This window comes from Typopeltis vanoorti, chromosome 14 (assembly GCF_054136105.1).
Source record: "Typopeltis vanoorti isolate ZY-2024b chromosome 14, IOZ_Tvanoo_1.0, whole genome shotgun sequence".
Taxonomy (NCBI): domain Eukaryota; kingdom Metazoa; phylum Arthropoda; class Arachnida; order Uropygi; family Thelyphonidae; genus Typopeltis; species Typopeltis vanoorti.
The window spans coordinates 37,118,266-37,142,780 of NC_143562.1; the positions used below are offsets into that span (position 1 = coordinate 37,118,266).

General features: G+C 35.3%; 1 protein-coding gene across 2 annotated transcripts in view; it reads right to left on the reverse strand.

Moving 5' to 3' along the window:
• Positions 1–24,515, reverse strand: part of LOC150099370 (uncharacterized) — a 462,639-nt gene that overhangs the window by 316,570 nt on the left and 121,554 nt on the right. For both annotated transcript variants that reach the window (XM_090403434.1, XM_090403433.1), the window contains exons 10-11: positions 21,473–21,557; positions 6,011–6,047 (exon numbers count right to left, since the gene is read on the reverse strand). In XM_090403434.1, coding sequence (XP_090259560.1) covers positions 6,011–6,047; positions 21,473–21,557 — 122 coding nt within the window. The remainder of the gene's footprint in view (positions 1–6,010; positions 6,048–21,472; positions 21,558–24,515) is intronic.

Here is a 24,515-nt window from a genome sequence, read left to right on the forward strand (position 1 = left end):
TTTAGTGTTTTGATTAATTGCTTTCCTGTTCCATATAAATTTATTCAACTTACTTTCCACCAATACCAGCTTTACTAATTCTGCCATCTATTTCCAAATTTAATTTGCCATCTTCTCTAAAAAGTGTGCCTAAATAGCTGAAACATTTTACTTGTTCTATAAGTTCTTCATTCAGGATGCAGTTGATGTTTTCAATGTTTCTGCCTATTTTCACTGTCTTTGTCTTTTTAATGCTAATTTTCATACCAAATTTATTACAACGGATATTAATTTAGCCAGGAAATCTCGTTAACTTGGATTGGATTTATTCAGCAATATAACATTATCTGCATAAAGTAAAGACCTGAGATTAACATCTCCAATTTTGAAATCTGGTTTAATATCACTTTTCCTTCATAATGTGATTCATATACATGATGAATAACAATGGTAATAATGTATATCCTTGTTCCACACCTGACTCGACATCAAACCATCTTTCTATACCTCCTTCAATTCTAACTATTGATTTACAACTCAATTAGACAATATGTATTTCTTGATATAATGTCTCATTTACGCCACATAACTGAAGAGTTTGAACAGCTTTTCTCTTGGCACCTTGTCATATGGCTTAGCCAGATCTACAAAATTTAAATACAGATCCTTGTTATATTTCCCTGATTTCTCAACTATTTATGTTAAAGTGAAAATCTGATCTTGACAATCTCTGTTTTGCCTGAACCCAGCTTGTTCTTCTCCAAGCTACTTCACAATTTTTCTTAGCCATTTCTCAAGAGTAGTTACATAATTACCTTACCAGGAATACTCAATAGAGAATTCCTCTGTAATTCTCATATCCAGTTTTATTACCTTTTTATAGATGGGGTACTATGAGCGCCGCTCTACTCCAATCATCTGGAATTTGACCCTCTGACCAGGCCTGAATTATGCAGTGTAGCCACTGTAAAACTTTTTTACCTTCATATGTTAGCATTTCTAGTTGAATATCATCTACTCCACCTGCCTTTCCACATTTCAGGTTTGTGATAGCTTTCTCTACTTCAAGCACAGATATATATTCCAGATGGCATTCCTGTAGAGTGTTTTCTACCACCATGCTGTCACTGCTTGTTTCATTTAGCAATCTTTCAAAGTAATTACTCCACACATCAAGAATATCTTTATACTCAGTTTTTATGTCCCCTTTATCATCACTAATTCCTTTTACAGTACTCTTTCCTCCATTTCTGAGCATTTCAATAGCCTCCAGCATATTTTACCACCTTCCTGATATTTATTTTCTGTTCTTACCAAAGTCTTCTCATGACTTTTACCAGTGGGAAAACATTACTGTCAATGAGACTTTTCTTATTCCTTCCATCTTATCTCCATGTGAATTTGTGCACATTTTTGTGTTGGAACATGGTGTTAGTAATAACTAGTCCATGTCCTGAGAGCAAAAATCTAACAGATACTTGCCAGTTCCATTCCAAAACATTGCTATACGTCTGTTAATCATTTCCTACTCTGCTGTTTAGATCTCTAGCAATGACCAACTTTTCCTTTTTCATTGTCAGCTGCCTTCTCTAATGCCACAAAAAAATTCCTCCAGTTCTTTCTCAATAGGACCTTCTGTGAGACTATAAGTACAAATAAGTGTCATTGTCCATTCCCCATTTTGATATTAGATCACACCACTCTAAATGAAATTGTTTGTCATTCAAGAAGATTATCCTCATATTTAGTGTTTAATATTATAACTACTACTCCTTTTCCCTAATTGTTATTTCTGAATATAACATCTTGTATGTGTTGCTTAGAAAGATCTCACCTGTTTTGTCTTTTTTGTTTAGTTCAACACCTATTACGTTGAACTGGTACTTATCCAATTCTTCTGCTAGTTCTATTGCTTTTCTATTGATGCCTCTTATGTTGATGATGTCAATCTTGATCTCTGCTAATGTTTAGTTGGAATTTGTTTCAGTAGCTGGCATTTTGCTTTTCACCCTGGTTCCTTGACAAAAAAAAAAAAAAATGGGAGCCTTGTTTAACCAGGCGATGCCCCAGCAGGCATGAAATTCCTTCATGTTGTACCATCAATTTAAGTTATGGTTTAAGCCAATAAGAATACAATTTGGTTGGCTAAATCTCAAATTGTCATCCCATCCTCTTTCGTTGAGTATCCAGGTAGATACCCAACAGAGTACATCACAAGAAGGTAAGGACTGGATATTGGGTCAGAAGCCCTGGTCGGTTCTCTGCATTCCCCCAAAAGGCCATGTGAAGGTCTCCTCCCAGTTATCCAGTTTTGGCCCTTAAACATCCCTTATGTTAGAAGTTTACTATACAAACCTGGTCCAACCCTCTGAGTTTGTATAACAACCTTCAATGTGAAATTCTGTCAAATGCTTTGTCAAAATCCAGAGGCATTGTAGTACTCCATTTCCCCTTATCCAACTCAACTGCTGCTCTATTACCGAACATGAGTAGATTGCTAAAGCAAGACCTACTGTTTACAAAATCATGCTGTACTTCATTATGTGTCCTAGTGCTATCTCTCCACCTTTGAATGCAATTCCTAACCAGCCTTTCTAATAAAGCAATGACCACAACAGAGATATTAACTGGTCTGCAAGTCACTACATCAGTCTCATCTCCATCTTTGTATAATTGAATTATCTTACTCTCCTTCAACTCATTAGGAATCTTGCATATGCTGAGAACTCAAGATGAACAACCAAGTCAGAGGCATGCTAACTCTTTTGCACATTCCTTTAGCACCAGTGCCAATATCCCATGCAGTTCAACTGCAGTATTCAATCACGTAATACAGATCATGTAATAAATTTAATACTTCTAACTCAACTACCTCTATTCAGTTCTCCCTCATCATTCAGAGAGCTAATAGGTCTACCAGCAACATATACTTCACTAAAGTGAACACTAAACCTTAAAAACAAGACTTTTTGTGGTTATGAGACCATAGGTACTTTATTAATATAATCCCGCATACTAGTTTCGCTAGCGACTGTCTAGCTTTGTCAAGGCTGAACGGTACACACAAAAAATATGAGAGAATACAGATACGTTGCTAACTGTTAGGCAGTTAAGTTTGAAACTATGCGTAAAAATGTGTGCATGTGTTGAGAAGCTTCAGTCAGTATCATGGATACGTGTTGAATGCACATGTGTTACATGTTAAATCATGTAACACGTGTGCATTCAACACATATCCATGATACTGACTGAAGCTTCTCAACACATGCACACATTTTTATGCATAGTTTCAAACTTAACTGCCTAACAGTTAGCAACTCTCTCATATTTTTTGTGTGTACCATTCAGCCTTGACAAAGCTAGACAGTCACTAGGGAAACTAGTATGCGGGATTATATTAATAAAGTACCTATGGTCTCATAACCACAAAAAGTCTAGTTTTTAAGTATTTGATGACCAAATATGTATAATTTAAATGAACACTAAACCATTAGTATTGTAGCACATCTAGGATAGTTCCCATAAGAGCTCCCTAAAGATACTGGATTCTATACTAAAGGGTGGTCAGACTGATTAATGATCCCTCTCTCACTAATAAACTTCATTCACTTTTCACAGACACTCAATTTCCACTGCTTGTATCTTCTAAAATACTTCTATGACCAATGTTCATCAGGATTAGCATCAATAATATCCCCACTCTACTAAATCTGTTCTAATGCATGCAGCAACTAATCAACACTCCCTCACAAGGCATCTCCAAATTCAAAGAACAAATTTTTTTCCTCTGCTTCTTCATTCAACCTTTGCACTGCTGTCCGCTGGAATCTGCCAGCTTTTGAGTTTCCCAAGGAATACAATCCATAGTTTTTCAAAGTAAATGTGAGCAAGTTTCTTTTTGCCCATTCACAGTAGTAGTGTATTATAGGTTGACCAACCTTTCATGGGTGAAGTTCCACATAAAAAAAAAAAAAAAGCTATTTCTTGTACATCTGACACCTTCCTACAGTCTGCATTTAATAAGGTTATTCTTCCATTGTCATTCTTCCTTTGCTTCTTTTCTTAATCCAATTTTATCTTCCTCACTATAGAGGCTATCATACTAGACTGCTCTTTACAGCATTCCTGAGCCTCATCATCACACCTCTTATGATATGAGATCTACAACATGTCCTTTTTATGCAGAATAAAAAGTTGCATATCAAAGCAATATCACTATATCAATATTCATTCATCTAACTCCCTTTAGAAATCCTTTGACTAATTCCAATCCATTATTGATTCCTCTAACACAGCTACTTGCAATTGTAGCTTTTATTCTCAGTTCACTTCTGTCTGTAACAATAATCTCATAATTCTGACTTTTTTTTTGCTTTATTCTACAACATCCTCATATTCTCTCATACTATGCATCTTTTTTTCAGATCATTTGTTCTGATCAACACAATCATATGGTTCACTCATTCTGCTTATTTGCATGCTGTTTCAATTATGTCATAAATCCTGGTTCACAGAAAACATGCTTTCACTGCTTGTCATCAAGTATGCCCATGATCACAGAATTGCCATTTATCCCTGTATCCTTTTTCATTAGTTTCTGCTTTTTTTGAACCTTTCTTTACTTATGCTTCATTTCCTTTCCTGTTATTTGCCAAGAGATTTTCTAGTCTCTATAACTCACGTGTGGTATTGTGTAGCATTCACTGAAGTCTTGAAATTTCTGACATCATGCCACACTCTTTTTTCTCTACCTCCATTTCTTTATATCTCCTTTTTCACACTGTCTTTCACCATCTTGCATTCTAATGCCTCCATTCTTTCTCGCATTTAACTTAGTATGCATAACTACCTGTCTCATTTGTTTTCTGGTTTGAATTTCTGCTCATATTCAACAATTCTCACTCCTCCTAAGTACACATTTTTGGTAATTCCAAATGCATACATTTCACACATAATCCATTGGATAAAATTTTTCATATCAAATTCAAAGGATTCACTGCTTCAATTGTTATACCTCATGCACACTTGATCAGTACATAAATAAACTAAATAACAATCAATCATGTACTCAATTAATTCAAACATACTAAGATGAATTAATAAAAAATTCTCATACAATGCCAAATATTAAATAAACAACTTATCTTATGAACCACAGAAAACAAATGACTTGTTGAAAACAACACTGACAGTACACTATCGTATTATAATTCAAGTATCAATATTTGCTAAATATCAATCTAAATGAAGCTAAATCTAAACTAAACCCAACAAAATTACAAAGCAATATCATTATCTTTTAAAAATTAAGTTTATCGTTTTTGAGCACTCTTAACCAATCTTCCTCAACAGCTACCAAATAAAATAAAAAAAATAAAAATAAATAAAAAAATCAGCTAACACCTTTTATTCCCATATAGGGATTAGGCAAGGCCATTTTAGCCCTATCTAACTTTTGGAGACTGAGTGGGCAGTTCAATCTCCAATGGTAGCCAATCAGAGATAGCTGACCCAAGGCTATCACTAATTAAACGGCACGCAGTGAAGAGGCAGCTCAACAAGTACCGCCATCTCATGGTCCTTAACCCTAACACAATATATTTAATGTCTGAAATAGTGTGGGTTCTACGGTCAATTTTCTTGAGTTTACGGGATGAAAAACCCGAGTTTCAGGAGAAAAAATACTCGCCTGTCCATGCCAGAGATCGACTAACTCAGGAATCGGTCGAAAAAAGGCTTAGAAAAATTTTCTCTAGTTGCTAACTAGATTCGAAACCAAAAAGTCTTCCTTCATGCGGTCAAGCACCGTGGTATGCAAACGCCACATCCACTAAGCTACACAGGCTCCAAATAGCCAAAAAAAAAAAAAAAGTATTAAAATCCATGTCACAGTGAAGTTTTTACTTCTCGAAGTAAATAATCCTATAAGTTAGAATTTGATACAAACTTATGCTGAGAATAAGTAATATTTCATAGCAAAACTATGGATGTTCTGTGGAAATTAGGAATACTCTAAAGAATGATACTTAACTGTTTATTTATCTGGTCTTTATCTTCATCTTCAATTTCTGTGTGAAAGAAAAAAAAATGAATTATATATATAAAAAAAAGCTTTTATAAGGTTTTAAATTTACAGGTGCCACTTTATCATGTGGACTGCTTTTAACAGCATCATATTTAAATCTAAGTACAAAATTACAACAAAAATAATGGTATTACTAGTGTCTCCCTTACACAATTCCTTTTTTTGATAATTTTGGTATAATGAATAACAATACAGTAATTACCAGCATTTAATATATCTAAACTGATATGAATCCTAGAATTTCCTTGAGGAAGATTTACAATAACATCACCTAATTTCTAAGTGATAAAAGAGATTATGAAATGAGTCTAAAGAGTGGCAAAGGTAATATTAGTTTTCTGGAATGTAGGCATTGAGGATTGAGTAACAGCCATCTGCAGATGAAATTCTCTCACTCTATTGTGAAAAAATAGGTGATATATAAATGTAATGTAAAATGCAAAAAACAGATCTTGTTTTATCAGATTAATATGGAGATTTTTCACTGAATGGAAAAAGGGAAATGGGAGAACAAGAATTCATCAGTGGAAGTTGTGTAAAAATAGTGTTAGCAAAGTGCAGAGATGAATAGAACACAATGCTAGCAAGTGTGAGAACTGCACATACAGTGAATTAGTTTATGAAGTATGGTATAATGCACATTACAACAGAGCGCAAGGACTTCCTGCAACTCTAGTCTAGTAACTCCATACAAGTCTATTAATACTACTACTACTAATTCTATTTCCTCAGTCATACAGCTGGTGGGGGTTAGCTATATGCTACCATACTAGGGAAATGATTAGCTACTACTACTAATAATAATAATAACAATAAAGAGCGTCAGGCACCTGAGATTGTCATTTTTTGTCTAAAACCTGCATGATGCTCATAACATATAATGGATACAATTTTTGGCTAAAAGCAAAATTACTCATGCATAAAAATAATACAATATAAAGAAAAGACGAAACTAATTATATATTTGGATGCTTTCCTCATATTACAGAGAAGAAATGTTATGCAAGAAGAAAAGTACTAATATTATACATAGATTTTACTAAATTGCTTCACATTCACAGAAGACCTCAAGCTGATATGCCACCAGGTGGTGATTTTCTTAAATGGTTTTTTTCAGGCATGTCTAAAATTTGAAATACTTCTGAAGATTCTGTTGTTTTTCAAACCTGTATTTGATTATAATTTTATTTTTTTACTGTTTCCAGTGAATCCTGTGGCCAGTGAGATCTTAAATTAAAAATGTCAAGAAATTATATTTGTTTAATCCTTTATTCTAGTGTTAGCGAACAAAGTTTGCGTGTGAAGTTTCTTCATGACTAAGCTACTTGTATACAGAAGCTAATGCCTCCACATTGATTGCCTTATTATCCCATAATGCAAAGCACATATCCTTTTGGGGGGGGGGGGGTGTATAGTGCTATGCATTATGGGAAGGAAGGGCCATTACCCATACTAGTATCAGCCTTTAATGAGGTATGTTTAAGTGCGGGGATACCTCTCCAAAAACTCTGAGTGATCTACAAGATCACTCTAAATCTCACTGAGTGACCCTAAAGATTACTACTAAACTCATTACTGCTGACCTGAATCACTCCAGGACAGGAAGCTCAGTTCCATGCAGTTACAGGCAAAAATCTGAAACCAAGTAGAACCTCTCTACTCAGTGGGAGCCAGACCCTAAAGAGATACCAAAAAGGTAATGCAGAAGTCATATATATATATATATATATATATATATCGCATATACAAGTAGCAAAAAGGTGTAACACTTTATTATTAAAATACTCTGGATTAGAGTGAGTTGTAGAAAAATTTTTTCCACTTGGTTTTTCACTAAATTAAATGAAAAATGCCAAGAAACGATTTGTTGTTTAATCCTTTAACTAAGTGTTTAATTTATAACAAAGTGAAAAAACTTTCTATACCTTGCTCTAATCCAGAGTATTTTAATAATAAGGTAAACAGTTGAGCCCAAATGCTTTTCAATTTTTCAGGATGATTTGAATAGACTGACAGTCTGGGAAATGGAGAATGGATATCAGTTTAATATGGCAAAGTATAACATTATGCATTTTGGGATGAAAAGATTACCAGCTGTGTACCACAATGATGGAACTGTACTCCAGGAAATTGATGAAGCTATGGATTTGGGAGTTAAAGTTTAAAGGGCATACTGCAAAAGTGACTAAAGCAGCTCATCGGATTACTCGGTTACTGAAGAATACCCCGATGAGCAGAGATAAGCAGGTTATCATACCTCTTTATAGAGCTTTGATAAGACCTATCCTGACTAGTGTGCACAGATCTTGTCACCTGGGTTTCTTGAGGGACGAGGAGGTGGAGAGGATCCAGAGGTGAATGACCAAGATGATAGGTCTATAGGATGAACCTTATGAGAACAGGTTGAAGATTTATGGGTTACGGAAATTGGCTAACAGGCAGAAGAAGGGGGTGATATGATTGAGACACAAATTACTGAAGGGATCTTACAAGATTAATACAGAGGAAATTTTTCAGAACAGGTCTGGTGGTGTGAGAACTAGGGGCCATCCTTGATAACTCAGTAAGAGTGTAGTTAGCAGGGCTGTCAGGACTAGATTTTTTGTTTGGAGAGTGATAAAGGAGTAGAATGGGTTGCCAGAGTCTGTTGTGGGTGCCATGACTGTGAACAAGTTCATAGCTAAGTATGACAGATACTGTGCGAATGATGGATATTGCTTAGCATGTTTAAGGCCTCCCTAGTAAGTCTAAGGCCTCCATGGAGTAACCCATAATAATAATAAGAAGAAAAAGAATACACCTCTTCATTACTTGTATAGGGGATAGATATATGACTTCTGCATTATTTCCTTGGTATCTCTTTTGGGTTTGGCTCCCACTGATGAGACCTCAATAAAGGTTGAAACTGGCTGAGTAGTGGCCCTTCCCATAATGCATATTATTATATACACCTGAAAGGATGTGTGCTTTCATCATAGGATATTAAGGCAACTAATGTGAATTCATTAACTTCTATACATAAGTAGCCTAGTCAGGAAGAAACTTCATACGCAAACTTTATTTGCTTATACTTAGATAAAGCATTAAACAATATAATTTCTTGGCATTTTTAAAGTAATTTATAACCAGGTGAAAAAACTTTCTACAGTGAGATCTTAATATAACTACTGCTAAAGTTATATAATATTATATACTAATTTACAGCTTACTTTTTTTTAATTATTAAGTTTTCTACTTAATAATTAAAAAAAACTGGATCTAAGAACTCATTGTGGACAAGCACTCTACACTGTAATACACCATCTACACATGAAAGTGCTACCCGCAATCTACACACCAGGCCATATACCACACTAATAGTATTTTATTTATTTATTTATTTATTTTTCTGTTAACTGCATATGTATAGTTGCCAATTTGCCAGTGCGCAGGATGAAAAACACACAAGTTTCTGGGAGAAAAAATCTACTACCTCCATATGAGATTGGATGACTTACCTACAATTGAAAACTGCCCATATTTGAAGCTTCCACTCATCATGACAAGAATCAAACTCAGGTCTTTTTCAATCGAAGGGTGCAATTCTGCAGTAGAAGAAAACTGAGATCTGTATTTACCAAAAAAAAAAATTGTAGAAATAAGTCTTCAATATAAGGCATATTTCTACACATCACATATTTTACTATGAATATGAACTGTCCAATTAAATAAATTAAATGGTATTTCTTACACTGCTGCTTCATCATGAGCAGTGAACAATTCTGCTTCCATTCATTTACCTTATTCTCTGAAAATTGGCTATGGAAAGTCCCTCTCCCATAAACAGTGATGGCCTTTTGTGGGGGAGGGGGGGGGGAACGAACTAGTATCTTTTTAAGTAACCCAGTGCTCAGCTCTAGAAAGTTTGTTTTAGGCAAATGCCTAAACAAACTTCCAAGACCTTATGTAATCATGTAATCTATACATGAAGCCTTCTAAGCAAGATTCAATGGTGAACACAATTTTTATATATTCTATAGTCAATACTAACAAAGATTAGCAAAATATTTGTTTTGCTAGCAATGTCAAGTTCCTTATTAACATGTTAATTTTAATATGACTGTGTGTTGTTGATGATTGTTCACTCTGTGTGCTGCTGATGACTTTAGGGTCTCCAATCTTTTATCAGTTGTTTTATTTCTTTTATTCTAACCCAGCTAACAGATCCATACATTAAAATTAGTTTGAAAACTGTCTTCTATACAGTTAGTTTAGTGCTTTGAGTAATTTCTCTGTTATTCAATATAAATTTATTCATACGATCTCAACTAAACCATCTATGCTTATTCATTTGTTTCTTTCCCCATTTAATATCAACTTCAATAGAAACAGTTCCTAAACAGTTGAAATGTTTTACTTCAATTGTTTAGTTGAAGTAAAAACATCAGCTACTTCTTGAATGTGACTATAGGTCACATTCAGGAAGTAGCTGATGTTTTCAATGTTCCCTGCTTATTTTCATATTCTTTTGCCTTTTTATTGTTGATTTTCAGGCCAAATTTGTTACAGTAGTTATACAGTTTAAGTAAGAAATCATAAAAACTTATACTAGATTTACTTAAAATTATAACATCCTCCACATAAAGAGCTGAGCTTAACATCTCCATTTTGATATAAGTTAATGCAACTTTTCTTTCATAATGTGATCTATATAGATGATGATTAACAGTGGAAATAGTGTGCATCCTTGTCATACACCTCATTTTATATCCATCCATCTTCCTGTACCTCCTTCAATTCTAACTGCCAATTTACAATTCAAACATAGAGTACATATTGCTCGACATAATGTCCAGTTAGAGCACTGTAGTATTTTGAACATTTCTTTTCCATCTTGTCATATGTCTCTTGCAGATCTTTGCAGATAATATCCTCCACATAAAGAGCTGAGCTTAACATCTCCATTTTGATAAAAGTTAATGCAACTTTTCTTTCATTGTGATCTATGTAGATGATGATTAACAGTGAAAATAGTGTGCATCCTTTTCATATACCAGCTGCTGTAAAATTTCTATAACTACACAGTTGAGTATTTAGTTGAATATCATATATTCTAGTTGCTTTGATTTCAGGTTTTTGATTTTTTTTTCCCCCTCAGGATATTGATATGTACTCCTCATTGCATTCCTCTTGAATACTTTCTAGAAGCAATGTGAAGCAATAGAAGCATGAAGCACTGTGCTTCGCATGCTTACATTTTTCTCTATACTCTCAGTAAAACTCGGACTTGTGATGAATGGTAAAGCTGGTGAAAGTCTTGATCATTACACCCATATCTAACAGTTCAAAGGTAACAAAGTCAAGAGACATGACATCCAGTCTTTAACATCTATTTTGGTTCTCTCAGCTTGTCTTTCAAACAGGGATAGGTATATCACAATGTCATCCTCTTGTAATCTAAACCTAGGCATTAGCTTAATTAGTTCAAGACAATATGGTTTATTGTCACTGGATATGGGAGTTGAGGTTGGTTGAACACGTGGTTCAATTTCCAGTTTCTTCTACTTGAACTCCATTTGTTCTTTTTTCTGTTGGGCTCCCAATTCATCTTTCCGGCATTGGGCTTCCAGTTCTTCCTTCCACCGTTGAGCTTCCAATTCTTCTTTCTTCATCAGTTCTTCCTCGAGTCTGGTACTAATAATCGTCTCCAACATCCATTTAACAAATTCTTCTTCATAAAATTTACTTCCCGTAATAATCATTTTAAGATCTATCACTTTCATTTCAACAGTTGGCTTCTCTCCCAATTCTTCAGCCAATTTACGTAAATCTTCCTTTCTACCTTTGGTTAAATAAGCCATGGTGCTTAACAATAACTCTCTTTACTGATAAAAAAAAATCACCCTTAAAAAGGAATCAATTGCAAATTTTTTTTTTTTTTTTTTTTAAATGCCCAGAAAGAGATGTATATATTTGGCGATTATGGGACTCATAACTAAATTCAACATATCATTTGTAAACATAGATAAATCTTACAATATTATCAGATAAAAAAAAACTTCAACTACACAATTTACTACACTTTCAAATACACAAATATATATATATATGTGGATATATAAAAACAAAACCAAAACAAAAAAGAAATAGTTTCGATTTTACACCGCTACTATATAATAACTTAAATCTCGAAACAGAACTATCAAAACAGTATGCAAAAATGAACTATGATAACACTGTCGTGTTCTTTCTCTGGCGAGAAATCACATGTACTGACTGTTACAAGATGGAACAAACATGCAAAACAGGACAAATTGGTAAATGCAGAACAGAACAAAATAAATTTAAAATGAAAAAAAAAAAAAAAACAACTATTCTGATTTATCTGGGACGAAAATATAGCTTGAACACTGCCATGTTTTTCTTTTATCCAAACTATTGTACTACTGTTCCAGGATGGAACAAAATTTGAATGCTGATGTATTCTTTCTCTGGCGAGAAATCAAAACTACAACTGTTCCAGGATGGAACAAACTCCAAGCACCATTTTTTTTTGTTTTGTATTAAAATAGACTTTCACCCAAATAATCAAAATAGAACTCTAAAACATGGGAGCATGCATTTACATAACGAATTGCTCTCACCTTGTAGGTCCTATCGACTGCGCCAGTAAAACTCAGACTCGTGATGAATGGTAAAGCTGGTGAAAGTCTTGATCATTACGCAGAATGAATGCTCGCTGAAATTAACTCATTGCTCTTTTTTGCAATGCCGATGACCTATTATACTATAGTATATGATCTAACTAGAAAATTATATTTGCTTTCAAACACTAATGCTGTACTTGTTCTCTCACTTCGGGCACATTTTTAAAAAAAAAATGGATACCACTCGGCGGAAACTTTGCTAAAAAAAGTCCTAAGCATCGTCTGCTTCCGTTGTTACGACTGCCGCGCCTCCTCGCCACCAGTACCAGTAAAACTCGGACTCTTGATGAATGGTAAAGCTGGTGAAAGTCTTGATCATTACGCAGAATGAATGCTCGCTGAAATTAACTCATAGCTCTTTTTTGCGATGCCGATGACCTATTATACTGTAGTGTATGATCTAACTAGAAAATTATATTTGCTTTCAAACACTAATGTTGTACTTGTTCTCTCACACGGGCACATTTTAAAAAAAAATGGATACCACTCGGTGGAAACTTTGCTAAAAGAAGTCCTAAGCGTCGTCTGCTTCCGTTGTTACGACTGCCGCGCCTCCTCACCACCAGTACACAGTTTAAAGAGAATTCGCAAGTCTTCATGACAAAAATCCTTACACTCTCTTAGAGCAGTAGCTCTCAAACTATTTTAGACTGTGGGCACACTTGCAATGTAAATTTCTGTTCATGGCACACCTGTGTTCTTAATGCTGGACTCTGTGTAATTAATCATAAATTTATAGCATTTTACAGTTTACATTGCATTGACTATATTCAAATTCTATTATGACACATACAGTCAAACCTCAATTAATAACATCACATTCAGTTCACATCTCTTTGTTTAGTGTCAAAGCTTCCATTGGCCTACATTCTTCATCACCTACACCACTTATTGTCACACATCACTCAAGTGGTGCTCCCATGAGGCTTCCCAACACTAATCCTTTTCCTCCTCACCTAACCTCTCCATCACCTCAAGCTTAGTATGTGCAAGACCAAGATAAATAAAGCTTTTTGACTGTTATTATTTGTTTATTATTCAATTTGTATATGTAATACATGTTAATTAATATGCATAAAAACATTAGTTATGAACCTAAAACCATTTACAAATAGCTTTCAGGGCAATAAATTTTTACTTCTGGATCTCTAAAATGAATTACCTAAAACTCATCTTCAACAGAAATCCACAAAGTACTTAACATTATTATTAGATTTGCTCCAAATTTTACCAAAGAATTCTTTGTGTGTCTGTCTGGTGTTCATTTCCTACTCTGCTATTTAGATTCAAACAATAATGACTTGTTCTTCTTTAATCACTTAAAAAATTCCTCAACTTCATGTCCATGGACCTTCTATAGGTCCACAGATGCAAATAATTCTCACTGTTCAATTCTCTATTTTGATGTTTACCAACATCAGTACTTAATAAATTATTATTATTATTATTATTTGACACCTCCAGGGAGTCCAAAGACTCATCGAGGGAGGGCACCTACTCCACAACTCTCCGTGTTCACCACACAACCTCATCCATCAACCGTATCATCTACACCAATGCCATCTACTGTCCACCATCACCACTAGTATTTTCACAGACAAACATCCATGCCCAAAGCGAGATTCGAACCTGCAGTCTTTTGGCTGGAGAGCGGATACGTTAACCACTCGGTCAACCAGGCCTTTATCTAAGTTTAAGTAAACAACCTTTGTATGTGAAGTATCTTCACAACTAGGCTACCTGTATACAGAGGCTGTTAACTTGACATCAGTTGCCTCAGTATCCCATAATGCAAATCACTCTTCCTTTTGAATGTGTATACTGCTATTCATTATGTGAGGGTTCACTACCTAAAGCTGTTTTGACTTTTATTAAGGTCTCATCAGTGGGAGCTAGACCCAGAAAGATGCCAGTCATGAAAACACCTCATGTGCAAACTTTCTTTGCATATAACTGGATCAAAAATTAAATAAGAATATAATTTTTTGGCAATTATAATTTACTTTGTTACCAAGTGATAAAACTTTCTACAACTATATCGCTACTTGTATTCTAAAAGAAAATCTCACCTGTTTTTGTTGGCTTTGTTTCGGTAACATGAATTATGTCAACATCGTTCCTTCTCTAACCTGCCAGTTCCACTTTTTTGACAATCAGATATGGTCTTCTCTTATAAAAAAAACCTCAATACAGTCTTAAGATTATAATGGAAAAAAATGCTTTTTACCACTCCAATACCACTCAGATATGATACTGCAGCATTTATTACTTCATCATTGTTTGGATGTTGTATCTGACTCTGATTTATAAGATCCTTAGTTTTTATTCATCTTCTCTTGAAGAAATATATTACCAGGTATATGAATCCTAGCAATTTGTTAAGCAATAAACGTGTGTGTGTGTGTGTGTGTGTGTGTTAGCACTTGATTAATATCTATAAAGATTTAACATGAAACCAAACCACAGATGATTTGATGTGAAATCAGGTATAAGACAACAGATTATGCTATCCTTAATGATAATCATCTATATGGATCACATAGTGAAGGTTATTGGCTTCCAAGTTGATATCAAAATCAGCTTTTTCCTTTATGCAGATGTTATACTTCTAAGTAAATCCACTACAAGTCCTTAGGACTCTTAACTACACAACTGAAAAAAATTTAGTATAAAAAATTATGAAAATATGCAAACCATCAAAAACATCAACTGCATTCTTAATGTAAACTTATAGAACAGTAAAATATATCAGCTATTTAAGCACCATTTTTAGTGAAGATGAAAAACTGAGAAATAAATAAAAGAATATGTGAATCTAGAATAGTGGGAGTCAAGTGAATAAATTCATATGAAACAAAGTAAGAAATTTGGCAAAACACTGACTTAGCAACATACAATATAGTTTTCAAACAAGTTACGGATCTGAGAGCTGTATTTCAAATAAAACAGTTGGGTTAGAAATAAATAAACATCAAAGACTACTGAGAATTTGAGAACATATGAGAATTTGGAGGAAAATTACACACAAAAAAAAACAGATGTCATCAATAACAGAAACATGTTAAAAATTGAGGTATTAAAAAGGGACTAGACATTATTGGCATTCATAAATGCATGTACAGAGTTAATCTAAGGTATAATGGTCGGCTTAAACAGAATGGGTGAGGAAAGGCTAGCAAAACAGGTGAGTGATGCCAGGATGGAGGAAAATTTCCCTGAAGACCAAGATCCAGGTGAAGTTGTAGGAGGTCCTTGTAAGGATATGATGGAAGAAGATTGAAATGTAAGATCTGACAATATTAGAAGAAATTAATATGGAAGAAAATTGTTGAGAGGAAGCTAGTAATAATGCAAACTTTGCACTATCACATTATCCTGTACATTCTGTGAGGATACATATCAGGCATTGATGATAATTACTGCTTAAGTATTAACAAGTTTTGCAAGGAGTAATCACATTAAATATGTGATTATATACCCTGGAAAAGAATAAAGAAAAACTCAAGACCAAATTCCACAGTTTGAAGCAACGCCGAAATATGGCGGCCAGTCAGAGGAATCCATCCAATCAGGAGACCTCCTCCCCGATAAACACCAACAATGAACAACAAACAAGGGAGACAAGGAGCGACCAACCACCGGCAAGCAAGAACCATGTGATCAACCTATCAAACCACACCCTGAACAGCAGCGAACTTACGCTACTGAATAAAGGACTTAACTATGCAATAGCACCTAAAAAGGTAAACAAATTGGATTTTATCTACCACATAGAAAGAGGCATCAAGTCTCTACCTAACAATACAGCCGATAAAATACGACTAGAAACTAGTAATGTCCTAAACATTAAGAAAACCATACAGAACAATCTCACAAAAAACAGAACTAACAGCAATTAAGTCATTAAAAGCCAACCAAGACATAATAATAACGAAATCGGATAAAGGCAATGCCACTGTCGTCCTTGACAGGTCAACATCCATACTTCAGATGAATCAACTAATAGCCGATAACAACACATATAAGCCGGTAAATTATAACCCAACAAACAGGATAAAGGATAAAACAGAGAAACTACTCAAGTCCGTCACTTCTTGGCCACCGGACACGGTTAAAAAACTCAAACCTCCACTAGGCCCCCCACAGAATATATGGGGTCCCGAAAATACACAAACAAAATGTTCCCCTTCGACCTATTGTGGAAGGAATTGACAGCTCCAATTACCACTTAGCCAAGAAATTAGTGGCAACACTCAAGGAGTTGGTAGGTCGTTCCCCCTCCTATATAAAGAACACACAACACTTTATAAACAAAATTAAAAACATAACACTCGACAAAGATGACTTATTAGTCAGTTTCGACGTTTCCACCCTTTTCACTAATGTTCCCATCAATGACACAATTCTCCTACTACAGAACAAATTTCCACCCAACATTACGGCCCTCTTTGCCCACGTACTACAGTCCGGCTACTTTGTGTGACAAAACAAATTTTACCTACAAAAAGAAGGTACAGCCATGGGCTTACCACTATCCTCCCCAATCGCTAACTTCTACATGGAAACCTTTGAGCAAAGGGCTCTAGATTCTGCCATGCTAAGACCGACAGTCTGGCTTATATACGTCGATGATGTGTTCGCTATCTGGCCGCACGGGCGACAAACGCTAAACCCATTCTTTAGCCACCTGAACAAACAACACGAATGCATACAATTTACCATTGAAATCGAAAATCAAAACTCGCTCCCGTTCCTAGACACTAGTCACACGGCTTCCTTCAGGCAGTCTATCCTTCATGGTCTACCGAAAACCGACACAAGCTGGCCAATACATACATGCTAATTCATACCACCACCCATCATAAAAATATGGAGTCATTAACACCCTTAAAACAGAGCTATAACAATTTGCTCTAACCAACAAGCTCTGAAACAAGAACTAAAAATCATCAGCGACACATTGATAAATAATGGATATAACAAAAATACTATTAATAAAATACTCCATAAAACAACAACAAAAATGAATCTAGATACAGTAAAACCATAGCCATTCCATACATTAAAGGGTTATCAGAAAAAATCAACAGAATCCTATAGCATTATAACCTCAAAGCACCTTTAAACCACCCACTAAACTTAAAACCACATTCAGCTCCTCTAAGGATCCTCTCCTCCCATTGGCCCATCCTGGAGTCTATTGCACCTGCTGCACCACCTGTAACTTACCGTACATTGGTGAAACAGGACGGGCAATCCCTATATGCAAGAAAGAACACATTAGACACATTAAATATAACCATTATGGTGAAGCAGGCCTCTCAGATCATGCGCTCAACATCTTACACCAAATCAACTGGAAAAGCACCCACTCTTTACACCACACAAAAACCTGGTATGAAAGGAAATTTAAGGAAGCCTGCGAAATCTTGATAAACCACCCAAATATCAACAACAAAGATGGCATGAAAATTCCAAGGATCTGGATGGCACATATTCAGCCCACCTAATATATAAGATCCAGCATAAGTCAGGACTCTAGCCAATCTTCAGCTAGTATTAGAAACCATTCCATACCAACTGGCTGGAATGTACATGTATAATCACGATGTTAATATATGTATATAGATAGATACATAGACTTGTTGTGCCCAATGTATGTCTACAACCAACAGATAACACTAATAATAGGACTCTAGCATTGATGTATATTTTTTTTTCCCCACCAGAGGTCAGGCCAACAATTGTTGTAGCAGTTGGTCAGTAACTTTAACAAACCAGTTTGAGTGTAGTGTAGCTTGTTTTCTGTGTATAGTTGTATGCTCCAGAAGATGACCTTGACATAAAGGTCGAAACGTCGAATGTAGATTTTAGTTATATTAAACTAAAGTTTTTATTCAAACACGGTAGTTGTCTCCATAATTTTCAAAAATGCATTCGGTTCACCGTGTAAGCTTAAAAGAAAGGATTCACATTAAATATGTAATGTGATGTGAACAGGATCCATGGAAGAAGTATTTGCAGATTAGTATTAATGACTTAATATTAGTACCATCATCATCCTCATGAAATTCCTGATATGTACACTGAAGGCACATATCAGGGTACAGGATATTATGATAGTACTATATGAAAAGTGTACATCATTACTAACTTTCTATCGACAATTTTACTCATGTCAGATAAGAAAAAAAGAACATTTTAGAAATGTGGCTCAAATAAAGTAGAAAGATCAGTTTAGTTTATCATTCTTCTCATACACATCATTATTGATTGGAACAAAGCCTCTATGTCATATCTAGAAGAAAACGTTTCCTCCCTTCTGATAAAGGAATTCACCACTGTTATTTTTTCACATAGCTCGTTAAACAAAAATCAAGGATTTATCCCAAGTAACATCCAGAAGTCATTAATTAGGTCACTTCATGCTCCCGATTTTAACTTTTCAGCCAATCATCTTCAAACAATGCTTGAGAATGGATAATTCATACCACATTTCACCATCTCCATGTATTTTCAATTGTTCATACTACAATAGATCCTACCAGCTTCTCATGTCAATTGATATATTTTTTTTTATGCTTATATTTTTTACTCTCTGAGAAAGGCACAAGTAATCTGTGATGAAACTAGTTGGTGTCTCTTCTTATTATTAGTGCGTATTTGTTTATTCTGATGACTAAGCAAAGCATATTTTCATTATCAACTATTTTGGTCGAAACTTTGTTCTTCATACTGAATAACCTTTACACAACTTCTAGATGTAAACCCCCACCTTGTTCTCCCGTCACCTGCTGCTCTTCTATGTCTAAGTAGGTCTATGTCTGTCTAATAATTACTTTTACCAACTAAGGCACATTACTTCTTTCTCTCTCTCTCTCTCTCTCTATATATATATGCTAATACACACAACCACAATCTTTCAATTTATTATCACATGAGATCCTGAAGTCCAAATATGATGTTAGTTACCAATCTTCATCCCCTAGATATTGAGACGACCACATCTGCATAGATTAGTTCAGATACTTCCCATTTAATGTTTTGTACAGTGTGTTAAACTCACATTCTCCAACTTGTCAGTGTTCTTAATAATATGTCAGCAACATTCAGGGTATCTCTCACAACTATTACAATGTTTCATTGTTATGTCATCCAGTATGAATCAGCACCTTGTTTACTGGAAGCCTGAAGTGGCTTGAAAATGGACCATGTCATGGCTATAGAGCAGGATTTCCGAATTATCTAACCTTGAACATTTTATGGACAGAATTCATTAAAAAATAAAGTATCTTATATTTCTACCCTTTTCCCACAGATGCTTACTCTCCTCCGCCTCATGAAGCTCAGTTCCACCATATTCCATTTTCTTTGGCTAACCACATGCATCTGACCAAAGTGCCAGTCTATATTTCCCTAAGGTAATCTCACTTGGAGTATCTCTGCTGGATCGACTAAGAAACATAGACATAAGGAAACAACTAAAACAAGAAATAACAATAATAGACAAAATCCAAGAAAGAAGACTGCGATGGTTTGGCCATGTGACTAGAATGGGAACAGAGAGACTACCATCTTAAGCCCTGAATACAACGATGAAAGGTAAAAGATCCAAAGGACAGCCCAGAATTAGATGGACAGACAAAATAAAAGAGGACCTGAAAACCAAATCACAACAAGCGACATCAAACTGGACAGAATTGTTCGGACTCTCCTGGGACAGACAGAAATGGAAAGAGTTCATTCGGCCTCATCATCACCCACATAGATGATGGAAGAGAGAAGAAGAAGAATCTCACATCAGAATTTTCTGCTTCAAGTTCTGATAAACACCTCAATTTGCAATTATTTGTAAATAAGTGAATAGCTCCCTTCAAACCTCCACTATATAGTCAAAACATAAATCAAGTAACAGGGGTTCTAGAGCCCCATGGAACACTATTGGTTGTCCTTTCTTCAAGATATCCCCCTTGTGCACACCTCATTGATATCTCAACCAACCATCTCCATATCCCCTACTGAAAATCTACTATCCATTACCATTCCACATAAAATACTACAATTTTTTTTTAGCAAACCATGGGTTTCTCTCAAGTACTCTAAATATAAACTATTATAATACAGCTATATTGCCTGCTTCAGTTTAGGAGTACCCCTGTTTAAATGTCATTGGCTATTTACTCATGGGTTCTTAGGGCATTATGAGTGTAGATGTACTAAAAAGTATATGTAGCTTAAGGAATAGAAAATTGCACATACCTTTTTCTGGGTGTTGTGGCTTTTCCTCTGTCTGCGATGTCGAGAACTGCAGAGTGTGTGTGTGTGGTGTGTGGGGGGGGGTAGGCAGTTTGGTAGAATAAGTTAGAAAAACCCGGGTTTTTTTCGTAATATATAGAAACATATACTTTTATATAGGGTGAGGAAAAAAGTGAAAGGGTTAATTTTTTAAAATAGGGAGGGGGAAGGGGAAAGGTGGTTGACGGGGTGTGGACCGTTTCGACTATTCGTGGTCATCATCGGAACATATTGGGAAAGTGGAGCTAAATATAAATCTAAATATAAATATATTTATATTTAGATATACTCTAAATATAAATTTATTTAATGGAAGAAGATTTCTGTTGAAGCTTCAAGAAAAAAAAAAACAACTAAAAGTTAACTAAAGAATACAAATATAAGCAATACTTTTTTAAGTTCATAATAACGAATACAAAAGGCTCACCATCATTTTTTATTACAGTTTCTGCAGGTTGTTTTGTCAATTTGCACAGGATGACATCATCAGTTTTCATAGCATCTTTCTTAGACTGTAATGGAATCTTTAAATTATTAAAAAATATTACATATAAATGACACTACCTAATATTAAATCTGAAATATTTATTTTAAAAAAAATTATAAATTTAAAAATATAAATTTAATCTTACTCAAGGAAGTGACTCTGTATTTTATTTGTCAATACTGTATTTTATTTACAATACATACAAGGATAATTCAAAAAAAGTCAATTTGTTGTTGTGATGTATGGCTTGTGTGCAGCTGCTCTTCCGTGGAAACCCAGTAAATGAGTTCTCTTCGTACAGTATTAATGCTCACCATGGTGTTACTGGTGCTTTGGAACTCATCACAGATGGTCTGCACTGATTGTAGACAGTTTTTGTATGCCACCCATTTTAACACCCTCCTGTCCCTGTCAGTTTACGGAGGCCTCCCTGGGTGTTTTCTTGCACTAGTGATACCAGAATGTCTCCATTTGTTGATCACATCACCAACCATTGATTTTGGATGCTCCAGTTGAGTGTGAACTCAGTGACTTCGAGAGACATGCCACCAATGTAACAGCTCACCATGACACATCTCTCAAAGTTCCTACTATCTGTACACTGCTTTTATGTTATTAACAAACGTGGAATGTTCCATAACTTCAAATAATAGGGGTGTCTGGACAATTACTGGCAGAAAGTGTATATACATGTATAGTATATATACACATACGAGAGGGGGGGAGGGCTGTAAACTTTTGATAAACACTTAGAACAAAAAGGATATTAAAGCAACTGATATAACCACAAGAAAGAACATACTAGTAGCAGAGTTATGAAGGTAACTTATGTTCTTTCTTGTCGTTATATCAGTTGTTTTAATATCATTTTTGTTCTTGGTGTTTATCAGAACTTTCTAGCCCCCCCCCTTCCCGTGTTTTTTTTTCTACTTTTATTAAGTATATACTTTATAGATATATATACATATATATTTATGTATTTATTTATTACATAATCCAGTAACCGTACTCTAGAGACCAAACAGAGGAACCTTTTCAAGGCACTTGCCTCTAATAAGCAAGGTGGTGGTTCCAAGAGGTGATAAACTTCATCTCACCTAAAGACAATCAAAAACAGTCAATACACATGGCAGGATTTGAACCCACAACCTGTAGGTTGAAAAACAGATATGCTAACCACTCAGCAAAATATAATTACCAATAATAATATTATTATTAGACCCCCAGGGAAAAGGACTCACTAAGGGAGGCGATAGATCACTTACACCAGCTGTGATATCTTCCCTTAAATTCATTCACATCAGATGTACTTCAACTGGCAACTGTTCTACTCATTGAGGGTTCTGTGAGAGAAAAATCTAGCCTTCACCCCTTTCTTAGCCACACACACTTAGCTTTCATCAATGGCCCACTTGTCCTGTCCCCACCTTCCATATAATGAAAACTTCTATCAACCAATATTCTAGAATAATGCCCTATCAAAAGTTTAGAGAAGAACTCTATCACAGTGCCCCTCTTTCCCCTGTCTACCAGTCTAAAGCCCACATACTCTCAATCTATTCTCGTAATTTACATTCCATAATACTGATATTATCTTTGTAATTCTTCTTTGCACTCTTTTCACAGCTTCTTTATTCCCTCTGAGACCAGGAAACCAAGTCTGTATGCAGTAGTCCAGGTATGATCATATCAAGGCCTTGTAAAGAGGCAACATGACTTTCATTTCAGCATCACAATTATCCTTTAGGTTTAACTTGCAATTTTTTGCTATATAATCCTTGAACCTCAAATTCCCTTTCACCATAACTCCAAGATCTCTAGCCTCATCAGTTACTCCAATAATCCCACCTATCTAATATGCCATTGGGTATCTCATCATGCCAAAGTGCATAATTTTACACTGAGTAACACTGAAGAGATAGCCATTATTATTTGCCCACACTTCCAGCCTATTCAAATCACCCCTGTAAATGCTGTATATTAGTGGTATCTCTGACTGCCATGCCTATCTTTGCATCATCAGCAAACAAGTAAGATACCTTGTCAGGTTCTTTCCAATCTTCTTCTTCAGCTTCACTGTCGCTCAAGCAGGGTCACTGCAGTAGATCAATTGCCACCATTCAGTTCTGCTTAAGGCTATGTTCTCCAAGGTCCTCCCTTTCAAGCCATCATTGTTTAGGTCTCCCCTTACTTCTTTTGCCTGGTGGCTTCATCTCCAACACTCTCCTTCCCACATAGCTTTGTCTTGCCGCATAACATAACATGACCAAGTCACTTCAGCCTTGATTTCCTAATCTTTCTAGATACTTGGGTTACCTTCAATTTCTCTCAGATCAGTGAGTTTTTGATCTTGTACAATGTTATTATACTACTTGCAAGGCTCATAATTTTTATTTCAGCTATGTCCATTCTCTTCTCCCATCTCTGGGTCATCTGCCAGGTCCTACTGCTATACATCAGGTAAGGTCCTTTCCAATATCATTGATATATAGATTAAACAGCAATGGTCCATGCACTGATCACTTTAAATCTGTCAGATTCACTCCCCCCCCAAATACCACTTTCTTGAACCTGTCCATCAGTCATCCACTTATCCAAACCAACAGTTTACGCTCCAATTCCATATTCTCCAGTTAATGCAACAGCCTTTCATGTGGTATTCTATCAAAAGCCACAGCCAAGTCCAACAGTATCATAGTGCATCCATTCCCTTTATCCAAATCACTGTAATATTATCATAAAATTTGAGCATATTGTTCAGACATAGGTCCTTCTTTCAGTAAACCCATGCTATTCCATGCAAAGTATAGGAACAGCATGGGTTTACTAAGATTTGTCCACCCTTTTTTTTGTATGCAAATTCTTAATTAACTTCTCTAAAATCTTCACAATCACTCCATAGATTGGTTAACGTTTCTGTCTTTGCACTTAATAATCTTTGGCATGATGAAATATCCAATGGCATATTAGATTGGTGGGATTA